We start from the raw sequence: 13,166 nt of genomic DNA on the forward strand, positions 1-13,166 counted from the left end.
CCTGCTGATTACAGAACCGGCTTTTTTAACGAAATGCGCACGACAATCGCATTCGATTAATCGTGCAGCCCTACCTCAATGTTTTGTTTTTTTTTCTCAAAAAACGGTAGCTGCTGACTTACATTTTATGAATCACCAAGGACCACGTTTTCTGCTAAACATCATCTTTTACTCCTCTACTGAAGAAAAAAAAACACCTACATCTTGGATGGCCTGAGGGTGAGTAAATTAAAAGCAAATGTTCATTTTTGGGTGAACTATCCCTTTAAGCTTTGACCTTCTCACCATCATAGCAATAAGAGCACAGATGTAGCTCTGCTTCATGACAAACTTGAACACTTTCACGAGAGCGCCTGGTGGTCCACCCTGCTCTTCCTCTTCCTCTTCCGCATCTGTCTTCTCCTCTTCCTCCTCCAGCTGTGAGTCCAAGATCTCATTCGTGTTTTCATCCGTCTTCTCTGTGTGGAGCATTAAAATAATAGTAATTTCCATTTGTTCACTTAAGAAAAATCTCAGTGAATGATCAGATATTAGTTAACTAGGAACTAGTCTCAGCCACAGACAGCGGTGAGATTCTAATCAGTTAGTCATGTTTAGAAAGAACCAGGTTATAGTGCAATGAGCGCTTTTGAGGAAGAACTTGTCACTGGATTTGCCCCAGTTTTTGACCAGTTTTTTGTACTTTTTTTTGACCAGCCTTGGTATCAAATAAACTAGATACGGAAGAACAGAACAGTTTATTGCACTTTGTTTTTAAACTGGCTTTTATTATCTACTTCTCATCTAAATGTTGTTAAACATTTCGATAGAAGCACTGATAGAACCTCTTATTTTAGTATTATTGAGATACTATTATAGTTTTTATTAACAGTTTGAATTAGTTTTAATTTCAGTTATCATTTTCATTTTTGTTAAAGTTTTAGTAATTTTGTCATGCATTTCTGACATTTATATTTCTGCCATTTTTTATTAATTTATACTTCTGTTTTAATATTTTAATTTAGTTAACGTTTATGTGAAGTAACAAAAATAGTTTATGGTTTCATCTTTATGATAACCCTGGGTAGAATATACAGTTAGAAGTTGAATTGTTTTATTAGGTGTTTCAGTTCAAAGATATCTATGGATGTGTATTTATGGTATCTCACCTTCAAATTCGACAGGCTGATCCACTTTGTACTGAGGAGTTGAGTAAATGTCCAGACTGACCGGTCCGTTCTCAATGGGCACAGCGGAGACATAATCAAACGACGTCCCATTTGAGTTGACCACCACAACCTTTATAGCAACACAAAAAAAAATGACACAAGGGACAGGTCATATAATGTGTACAGAAAATAACTAATATCTGTCTAAAAGCAATTAATATACAGCATACAAGATTATAATTGTTTTTGCAGCCAGTTTTAACCATAGACTGTAAAAAAGTGTGTTAACACACACATGTAGTGACACAGTTGAAGTGTTTAAAAATCTTTGCTTGTCAAAATGGGTGAATCTCACAAAACCAACAAGAAAATGTCAAAAAAATTTTTTTTGAGTTGTGACGTTTTCATCAACCACATCTTTTTGCTACAAATTCTCCTTACAGAACGTAAAAATAAATAAATAAAAGATACAATATATTTTTATTACAATAATAAATTAATATGCAATTAATATCAATGTAATGCTATTATTTTTTTAAAATTGCTATTTAAAAATTATCATTTTAATCTAATGAGATTTATGGGATTAATGGGAAATATGAAAAAATATATATTTTAATTATTACATATTTTAAATAATATATAATTATAGATATAAATTGCACAGTATATTGCAGTATACTTAATTTTAATAACAATATATATTATTTATTTAAAAAGAGGAAAATGTAATTTAATGAGATTTACAAAACAACTAGTCATGAAAATTTGGAGGGGTGGGGAGGCTTCTTTTTCTTTTTATTTAACGGTTTGGGAGATTCACCCAGAGAGATCGCGTTTCATCCCAAAGCCACTGAATCATGCCACATCAAGAGCAGTGTACACACAGACACAAGCTGCTAAAAGCTCAAATCAATCACACTATATTTGTCCACAGTTCAAATTTGCAGACACAGAGTTACATAAGACTTGGCAAAACCACAGTGATAGCAAACCTCCAAGGTGCTGTACCCGTCCTGAGTGGAAATGAGCTAAAGAGAGAGAGAAAGAAAGAAAGACAGCAGACGGGGCAAGGTGAATGTATTGATGAGCACAGGAGATCGATAACATTATGCTGTTCTCTAACATCAGCGCTGAGCAGAGCAAAGTACAGCGGCACTATTCACAGATAGAGACCAGCACTCAGACCGACGCGAGCTGAAAAACCTTTAATGCTGACGCTAAAGTTTAAGATAACATGGACACTCTTGATGCTGTTTTTAAGACAAGACGCTACAGCCAAAAAAATTTACAAAATAATAATTATGCACTAATCAATTTTGTGATATTTGGCTTTTCATACCGTGTTGTTACAGACTAGTGGAATGAAAACACCCACAATACACTTTTAAGTGTTTATATTATTGCACTTGATCTATTTGCGTTTGTTGACTTTAATTTCAATACATATATTTAACCCTTGTGCGACCTTATGGACATTTTTGTCCAGTTTTTTTTTACATTTTTTAAAATCATTTTGCCTGTGTTAATGCCAACTGCATAAATTTTGGCACAGGCGTGTATTTTTATTGGAATTTTAATATTTCACCCTCCTTTAATAAATCTATTTTACACTAGGTACAAAAAATAGTTCCTCTCAGGACCTTAAGGACAAAAATGTCCTCATTGAAACCCATTAAAACTGCAATTTGTATTCCCAGGGCCATTTAACTATAAAATGATGCAGTCTTTGTTAATAAGCTTTCATTCTGTTGGCAAGGCTTCAAAATTAATTTTTATTTTTTTTATTTTACTAGATGGTGCCATTTTCTCAGATTTGGCCTATAAAGCAAATACTCACAATTTTCCTGTTTTCTGCTTTTGCTGTATTATAGAGCCAGTTGGATAAATTATGCAGCTATAATTGTGTGGGTGTGTTGGTATGGATGTCAGAGTGTCGTTTGTATCTGTGTCCTAAAAAAAAGTGTGTGTGTTTGTGTGTGTGCACCTGTAATGTTTGAGAGAGAGAAATTATACTGTACTGCGAATCACAAATCCCACCGCTGTGTATGCCAGCGGAGCTTTGCTGGAATCTAATGGGAAAAGTTTGGTACTGCACCCAAACAAAATCTTACTAAAAGCTCATTTGTTGAGATATCAACCTCAAATTTGGAACACAACTTGTTTAGTTTTATGGCTTTGATTTTCTAGCAATTTTTGTGTTCAACATGTTTTATAAAATATATATTTTATATAAAAATTACTCATAAATCATTTTCATAAGCTTAAAGTTGTAATTTTTTTTTTACCAATAATTTGTCAAGGGTCTTCTTTAAAATGAGACCAAACTTAAGTCTGTACTCCCAAGCTTCAAATTTTTATGACAGTTTTTGGACATGGACATTTTTGTCCTCTATGAACCTATGTGTAACTTTTTTAATTGACACACAAGGGTTAAAGGCCATGTTTTCTCAAAATGAGTTTTATCTCCACTTCAGCAACACTTACATGCACTAAAATTTACAGTTTTATTCCTCTCTATATTCTGAATATTTTTACTGAGGGGTTTGTTAATATATCATTCACACTGATTTATATAACATTTTATTTCTAAAAGCATGCTGAAAATGCATATGTTTAAAGGCTGTGAGTTTTTATCTCCATTTCAGCTGCACCTACATACATCAAACTTAACAGTTTTATTCCTATTGATATTCTGAAGATTTTTACTGAGGAATTTGTTCATATATCATTCACATTGATTTATATAACATTTTATTCCTAAAAACATGGTGAATTAGTTTTTTTCTGGCTGTTGACCATATGTTTTGATTTATGGAATGATAAAAAGAGATATCCAAAATCCCTTCTATAAAAACATTTAACTCTAATACGTCAACAAAATGAAACAAGAATTTTGAATCTGGCTTTATGCAATGTTCAGATTTATTTTCTAGAAAAATATGTATTTTTATCACTCAATAAATCCAAAAATACTGTCAACAGCCAGAAAAAAAACATTTTCAGCATGTTTTAGAATAAAACATCATATAAATCAGTGCAAATGATATATAAACAAATTCCTCAGTAAAAAACTTCAAAATATAGATAGGAATACAACTGTAAATTTTAGTGCATGTAAGTGCTGCTTAAGTGGAGATAAAACTTCAATAAAAATGGCCTTTGAAAATATGTATCGTAATTCAAATCTAGACACAAATAGATATAAAGTGCAATAAAATAAACACTTAAAAGTGTATTTTGGATGTTTTTGTTTCACTAGGCTATGGCCATGCTGAATTTGGACTTATATTGCGACCTCTAAAATTAAATATTTGAATTAAGATAGAGTTAACCTTGTGAGACATTTCCTTAATTTAAGCTTTAAAAATGCTCTTTGTTTCCTCACATTTCTTTCCTCAGTTTTCTGATGCGCTTTCCACCAGAGCAGCCGCTTCCCGATCGACGTGTGAATGAAGCTGTTTCCCGCGGCCTCATTTCCCTCGTTTATCTCCTCTTCCTCACTCTCCTGCTGGAGAAAGATCAATAAACACAGAAACATATTCAGTGAGTAGCGTGAATGGAATTAAAACATGTATCATGGAGCAGCTTACGAAAGAAAACGCAGAAGATGATAAACACACTTAATGGAGTCACGAGATGAAAACAACAACACTGAACTAATAATTTCATCGGATGAAAGCGTAACGGCGTTTATGATTCATCATCGATCTCTCTGTGAAGTCACGCAACCGGTTATTCTCATCACTTAGATTTACGGCGACAAGAAAATCATGAAATCATGCTGTGATCAAACCTAGAGGCATGTGAATCAATAAGCTCATGCATGTGAGGTTTTGAAGGAGCAAGTGTATTGACTGCTCTATAAAGTCACAACAGCATGTGGACAGATGAGAAAAAGGTGACAGAGATCAAACCAACATTGTACTTTATGTACCTATCATACACATCTTCATATCAGTGTTATTTTAGTACGACTGAAATACTATTATATAGCCATGATTTTTTTGTTAATATTTTTGAATTACATTTTATTTTGATATTTTGTTTTCACTTTAATTTTAGTATAAGTTTCTGATTTTTTCTTGTGTGTTATTGTCATTATTTATTAGTTTCTTTATAATTTTTTTTTTCATTTTTCATTTTATTATTTTATTTATATAAAGGTAACATTTATTTTATTTAAATGAACAAAAATGATTTTAGTTAATAATAATAACCCTTCTTCATATAAACAAAGCATATTATACACACAGTTGACTAATATTTATTAGGGAATATTAACATTTATTTGTTTATTAAGAAATATAGCATATTTCTTTATTTTAACCAAAATTTTAACTAAAAATGTTTTCTTGAAACTAATTGTTAATTGATCAATAAATCAATATACAGGTTTGTCTCTCTGTCCTCAATATTTTGATTGCCTTTTGTAAAATCTCTTAATATATTCAAATCAATTTCTTTGTATTAAAGTGCATGAAGAATGCATTAAAGCTTTGACATCAAAGATAAAAAAAAGATTTTGTGTAAAACACAATAACATATTTTATTTATTTTCAAAATAAATTTATGTTTAAACCATTTTTTCGTCACTAGAATTTTTATGCTTAAAAACATAAAAAACCTTTATGCCAATGACAAAAATAATTTAAAGTATAATATTTAAAGGATATTTGGATATGTTTAACTAAAAAATATCATTAAAAATGTGTACATTCAAATAATAAATACACTTTAAAATATTAGTATTTTCTTCACTTCGTGACATTAGGCTCACCATGATCATGGGATCTTGCAGCCACAGACGGATCAAGGTGGCCAGTGTGTAGTACAGGACCAAGAGCATGATGGGATTGACAAAATGGTGCCAGTTCAGACCACTGTTGACAGCAAGCTTCCAGGTTGAGGAACAGTCGGTTCGAACGATGGAGGAGATGCCAAACAAACTGTGGAGAAAAAGTAAACCGGGTCATTTTGCTTTAATGATATAATTTTTATCCTGCTTCTTACTCTGGCTGTGACTGGGACAGAAATGATCACATGACCACAGCCCATGTTGAGGGAAAAACAGGAAGTGATGCGGAAAGCACTGGCTGTCAACACTGCTACTCAACAGTCATGCAGATCAAGGCGACGTGTCTTTCATCAACTACAATTAGGCCACAGACTTTTCCAACCAGATCACCATTAACTACACAACAACGGCTGTTCCTACTGTTCACGCCAAAACTGCTTTCATGAAGAAAAACTGGTAAACTGATATCTCTACTGTTCAAAACTGCTTTCACAAAGAAAAACTGATAAAGACCAGCACAAAAGAGTGGGTTTATGGTCTATTTCTATTTATGAATTCAAGAGAAGGAAGTAAAGAAATTGATACACTGTAAAAAAAAAAAAAAATGTATCAGTATTTTTGTCTGGTTTTCCTGTACAAATATTTAAATATTTTTATATCAGGATAAGACACATTAAATCAAGAATGTATGAATGAACGAATGAATGATACATTTATGTGGGAAAGAAAAAGACTTAAGAACCAAATTAAGTGAGTTTTAGCTTAAAAAAAGACAAAATATCTGCCAGTGGGGTCAGAAAAATCAACTTAATTTAAAGGGAAAACAAGATTATTTTTCTTACCCCATTGTCAGATATTTTTTCTTATTTCAGACAAGTCCATTAATTTTGATAAACCTATAAAAAAAGCCTTAATATCTTTTAATATCTGCTTCTCAAATTTAAGAATGTAGATAACTGTACTGGAAAACAAGACAAACATACTGAGGAAGAACAGCACTTTTTGCAGTGTACGTAAGTGTTAACAGGGTGTTTGCGTTTAATGAGTTTATCTGACCACAATGCACTTCTAACTTGAGTTTCAGTCGACTTAATTAACCTTGAGATCACAACCGCAAACACAATGAAATGCAAACCTTAAAAGCGGCTTTAAACATTGAATTGAATTGATTTAAAATCACCAAGAGAAATACATTAGAAACACATCAGACCTTCTCTCTGCTATAAAAAGTCAGTAAATAATGATTAATAATGATGTAATATAATAAGTAAATAATGATTTTTGGGTGAATTATTCCTCTCATATTAATAAAACCATCTTGAGTGTGTATACAAAAAAAAAAAGAGTGTAGAAAACTTTTCACTCAGAAATTACAAGTAAATTATACAAAGAAACAAAATTAAACATGAAATATGGAAAAACCGAAATAGTCTTTTCTTCTAAAATAAACTCCAATAATCTCTTATGACTTTTCAAAGGACCTGAAGATAAAACAGCATAACATTTACAGACAAAAGAACAGGCCACAATAAAGTTCAAAAAAAGCTGCTCTACTAAACATAGACCTAATGGCCTCTCACAGCCGAAGCAAATGCAGTCGGTGGAATCGATGCCCATGAAGAGCATCAAGGGCATGAGAGACGGAGCAGGAACAGGTGTCGAATCAGTCCATCAGCACCTGCAGATCATACACAGCCTAAGCCTGAGCAGATCTGAGAATACAGCTGGAAATATGAGGTGAAGGACAACTAGTGCTGAAATACACAGCACCGGTCTGTTTGTTGTAGCCATTCAAGGCATCACAGGCTTGAGCCCAATGCAAAAAAAAAAAATACTCTAAAAGGCTGCATAATTATACAGCATGGCCAAATTAGCCAGGATAGCATCTAATGCATTGTGACGGGTTTAGTGAAAATGTATATATACATTTTAGGCTTTTCCATTGTTAATTCAAATTTGAAAAAGCAAGAGATTTTCACTTTTAACTCAATTTTTAACATACTTAATCTACATTTTAATAAAAAGTTACTATTTTACCCAATATTTGTTTGTGCTATGAATTGCTATGCTTATTAGGCAATGGCATGGTATGTTTAGCAATATCTGAGCTACAATTATTAACAAAATAACATGGCATTACCTTAATGGTAGAGTTGTAACGGTATGAGTATTTTACGATCTCAGAACCATCGCAGAAAAGATCAAAATTTCATGGTACACAATATCACACAACATGATTTGAAATGTATTAGTTTGTAAATATTTCAGGTTCATATAATTTTTTCTCAAGGAAAAAACATCTCAATGGAAAAAAATGGGGGAAAAAAATTGACTAATACTTTAAGGGAACCACTTCATTAGGTACATCAATTTAATATTACAATTACAACTATGAGTAAAATAACCACTTATATTAATTTGATACTTATATTTAACTGCTATTTATTATATATAATAATCACACTCAATAAAAAGGCTGTTGCACACAAGGTATTTTTCATAAAAAATATAAAATAAGCTCCTCACTAGTGTTTTTTTTTTTCTAGCTCACTAACAAACTGAACATTGGACAACTTTCTTGAGGTAAAAGTAACTGAGTATTTTATTCATGTTTTATTTACTGAAACACAGGTTCAAATTTAATAACACATTTAAGTAAAATGCACTGTATCTGTCAATATACGGATGTTCATTCATGTTTATTCATGCTATAACTAGTAGTAAAGAGGAAGAGATCATCGGTTCGCATGCTGCTTGAAGATACAGTGATCTCGCACAACATTAAAGAGCGCCATTTATTGTTTGGATTTCGTGAGAAAGTTCACAAAACTCAAAAGCTGAATGAGTCATTCCTTTGGCATATACATACAAGACATTTGGCTGAAATGCATTAATGATGCTATATTCATTTGATCTGCGTGTGACTCTGTGTGTGGTTCTTCTGCAGCTCTTTCGTGGACCGGCCTTTGTCAGAACACACCTAACAGATGGGACACGTGACCTTTTATCTGTATGTCGCCTGAACATTGTGTCTATCAGAGTCCAGACACAGGAAATAAGGCCGTGTTTCGCTGCAGGGCATGATGGGTATTCTCATTCTCATTCATTATTTAAAGCACACGGCAGATGCAGATTAATATGCATATGATGACATTAAACATATGACATATTATATGAGCATTACTGGCACTGTCGTATAAACATGAATTCAAAGTCCACCGATTTATAAATAATTAATATGGAGCAAGTTATCTGCATATACAAAATGTAACATACAAAATGTGAAGGAGTGAAAAAATATGTTCAAATAGTCAATTTAATGGGGAAAAAATGGTACATTACTGTGCAAATGTCTTAGGCCACTAGTATTTTCACCAGCAAAAAAATAAATAAAAATTTATGGCAGTTTTAAGGTGGTAATTTTTATCTTTTGCTGTAGTGTGTCTGTAGGAAATATCAGTTTACATTTCCAAACATTCATTTTGCCATTAATTGTAATAATCCAGTGAGATTTTTGTGCTCCACACAGAGATCTGATCTGATCATCATCCAGTCTGTCTGGAATGACATGAAGAAACAGTTGCTAAAAAATGATCTGACCTGGTGTAGCTGTCGTTGAGGCTGATGGCCTCCTGCAGGAACTGGAACTGGTTGGAATAAAGTATGATAAGATGACCAGCACTGAAGATGGCCATGAGGACACACAGACAGCTGAAGAGCAGCTTGTCGAAGGTCTTGCAGAGCGACCACCACGTGCACAGCCCCAAAAACACAAAGAAGTAGACGGCTGAGCTCAGAGAGGGCAGCGTGACACCTGGAGACCAGAACATAGACAGATTAGACTTGTATTCTACTGACAGACTTTTTCATTGATAATGCAATTTTTTAATATTTAGAATTTTTTAATTAATATTTTACATTAATATTCATTTGGATTGTGACATTATTTTTTATATTTAATTATAAATTATTTAATTTAAAAAACAGGATAATATTTATAGTTTTCAGAGTATAACCAATGAATATTTAGGGACAGGGTATGCTTAATTAAAAGATAATAATAATACAAAAAATTCTTAATGTTACCAAAAAAAAAAATCGCTATTTTTCATGTATTTTTTTTAATATTTGCTTTTGATTTTTGGGATTAAATATAAGCTGGACATTTCTTCACAGAAATGTCTGTAAATGTGCATGACATATATAAAATAAATGAAATGCAAAATGATCTAATTTGCTTTTACACTACTGTTCTAAAGTTTACATTTTTTATTAGTATTATTAGGGTTGCAAAAGGGTGGAAAATTTTCAGTAAATTTCGGAAATATTCCAGAAATTGGAAACTTTCCAGGATTTTTGGGAATATTCCAGGGATTTTTTTGAAAGTTTCCAGAAATTTACCAGAAATTTTCCACCCCTCTGCAACCCTAATTATTATTATTTGAAAGATATTAATACTTTTATTCATTCGTCTGATCAAAAGTGACAGCAAAATCATTGATCACGTTAAAAAAGATGTTTGGATCAGAAGAGATGGTTCATGGTTGAAGATGCAAATTATGGTTTATGACGGTTATGCTTGTGACATAAACTAAAGTCTATCGGTCATTTAAAAATAAAATAAAATAAAATATTAGAAATCGTACCGACCCCAAACATTTGAATGGTAGTGTATATGAAAACATCTATCACACATGCACACCTGTTAATCCCAGTAGAATGGTAACCACCACTTGTCCAGCGGTTGTGATGAGGTTACCGATGATCTCTTTGAGTTTGTTTGCGACTCCTGCTACTCTGCGCAGAATCTTCATCTTTGTGCTCTCCTGCACCTCCTCCTCCTCTTCCTCCTCCAGACCTCCTCCCTCCCCATCCTCTTCCTCTGCCTCGTCTTCTGCATCAAAGTCCTCGTCATAGAGCATCTCGTCATCATCATCATCATCTTCCACTTTCTCGTCATTCTCCTCCTGTGTTTGATCACAGAACATAAGAATCATGCACATTCACTGTATGAATGCAAACTCATATGACCTCAAACTATTGACAGCATGTGCAGAGTACATGATGGTGGATGAAAAAAGTTGACAGTACAAAAATAGGACCAAAAAATGCATTCTTTTTTTAAATGTTAATAAATGTTAATGAACTGAAATGGTAATACTAAAAATAAACATAAAAAAGAAACAGTTTCATGTTTTTATATTTTCTGTTTACATTTAAATTTTTAAAGTTTTAGTAATTTAGTTGTTCTTGTCATTTTTATTAGTCTATAATAATTTATATTTATAACTAACTAACTACTAACTAACTAAATAAAGCATTTCAGTTTTTTATATTTTATTTTATTTCAGGTAATGAATTTTTTTTTGTGTGTGTGTGTGTGTTGGAAAAAATAGTATTATAAGTCCTAATAATAATAATAATAATAATAACAGTCTTTACTATTAATATTATCATTAGGTTAATAAATGAATAATTTTTTTATTTAGTTCATTAATTGACTAACTTTTAATAATTTATTATTTAAAATAAATTGTAATTATTGTAACTGAATTTATTATTATTAAGTTGGGTTTGAGACTGGGTTTGGTTTCAAAGGAACAGACAATAATAATAATAATAATAATAATAAGTAATTTTAATAACGTTTTTTAAGTAAATAAATAAATGAAACCAAGTACTTTTTAACTTGAAATAAAATAGATGAAAAATACAATTGACAGTACAAAAATAGAACAAAAAATGCATGACAATGTTTTTCATTGCATACTATTCACTGTCTGATATATTAGATCAAATATTAGGCAGTAAACAGTATATACTACACAGTCAGCAGTACACAAGTGCATTTGAAGGACATTTGTCTGTTTAAGAGTTGTTTCATCTGGTTCAGATTAACTCTGATCTCACACTCAAACAATAAGATCATCTAGCTTTAATGGCTCCATATGTATGGCCTTCAGCACAGGAAACTACTTCCTGTTCACAGTAGCACATAAACACCAGCAAACGTTTAGCTACAGCATTTCTCTACAGGCAATTCTTTACACCTCCAGTAAGTCTCTTATTAACTTTAACTTTATTAATGTCTTCTGGTATACAGATGCATATAACATGGTATATAACATGAAAAAAAAAACAGTTCTGTGATTAGTTTATGCCTAATCTATACAGTGTCCTCTAGAGTTGACAAAACAAACATTTAGAAGATCTTCTGGGAGTGTAATGTAAACCAAAGACTACTGATCATTTAAAAATCAAATTAAATTATTACATGAAATTAACAAAGTTTTAAAATAAAACAACTGCTCTCATCAAGCCATTAAGCCATTCTTTAGATATTAAAAAGCTGATGATATCAAGTTGGTACACGAGGAAAGCTTGAGCTAGAATATACTTATGAGCTGTTTTACAAGTCTTAAGTTTTAAACCTGTTCTCATGAAATACATGAGTTTTGTAAGGGCTTTCTCTCTGGGAAAACAAAAAGTTGGAAAGCTGTTACTTGGGTGGAGTTAAAAAAAAATGTGATTATGACATTTCACACAGTAAAGATCTTTAACAACACTTCTGCTGCGCTGGCAATGCATGCAAACTTTCATTCATCCAAACACAATGCATAGTCATTATTGCACACATACAGATTTATTTTGTGATAATAAATGGCTGACTGTACATTATACCGTTTATTGCATTGCTACTTATCAAATATTAAATATAGATTTGAGTTGAAATTATTTTATCATGAGAGAAGAATGAAAGCATGGGCTGATATGAGAGATATGTAACTATAGCACAGTAAGAAACAATCGTCTGGGACAAAAGTCAATCAAAAGTTATTATTCAAAAATTTCTGACCACATCAAAATAAAATACAATTAATGAATTTAATACTACAAGAATTAATTCTAAGTTCTGGTAGCTCAACTAGTAGCGTTGGGCTTGGTTTCTAGGGAACAGACATAATTCAATTCAATTTCAATTCAATTCAAGTTTATTTGTATAGCGCTTTTCACGATACAAATCGTTGCAGAGCAGCTTTACAGGAAATTAAGTTTCTACAATATATTTAGTATTAGTTTGTCAGTGGTGACTATGTCAAATAATAATAATTATTATTATTATTATTGCTGTTGTTGTTGTATTAAGAATTAAGATTTATTTGTTAACTTTTATTGAATTAATAATAATAAATTAAATAATAATAATTATTATTATTATT

General features: G+C 31.8%; 1 protein-coding gene across 1 annotated transcript in view; it reads right to left on the reverse strand.

Annotated features, from left to right (window-relative positions):
* piezo2b (piezo-type mechanosensitive ion channel component 2b) overlaps window positions 1–13,166 on the reverse strand; it is a 94,864-nt gene that overhangs the window by 55,971 nt on the left and 25,727 nt on the right. The window contains 7 exon segments of the mRNA XM_016497079.1: window positions 286–453; window positions 1,174–1,278; window positions 2,144–2,179; window positions 4,537–4,659; window positions 5,929–6,097; window positions 9,547–9,760; window positions 10,649–10,910. Of these exon segments, the coding sequence (XP_016352565.1) occupies window positions 286–453; window positions 1,174–1,278; window positions 2,144–2,179; window positions 4,537–4,659; window positions 5,929–6,097; window positions 9,547–9,760; window positions 10,649–10,910 (1,077 nt within the window).

This window comes from Sinocyclocheilus anshuiensis, unplaced genomic scaffold (assembly GCF_001515605.1).
Source record: "Sinocyclocheilus anshuiensis isolate Anshui unplaced genomic scaffold, SAMN03320099.WGS_v1.1 scaffold217, whole genome shotgun sequence".
In the NCBI taxonomy this organism is placed as follows: domain Eukaryota; kingdom Metazoa; phylum Chordata; class Actinopteri; order Cypriniformes; family Cyprinidae; genus Sinocyclocheilus; species Sinocyclocheilus anshuiensis.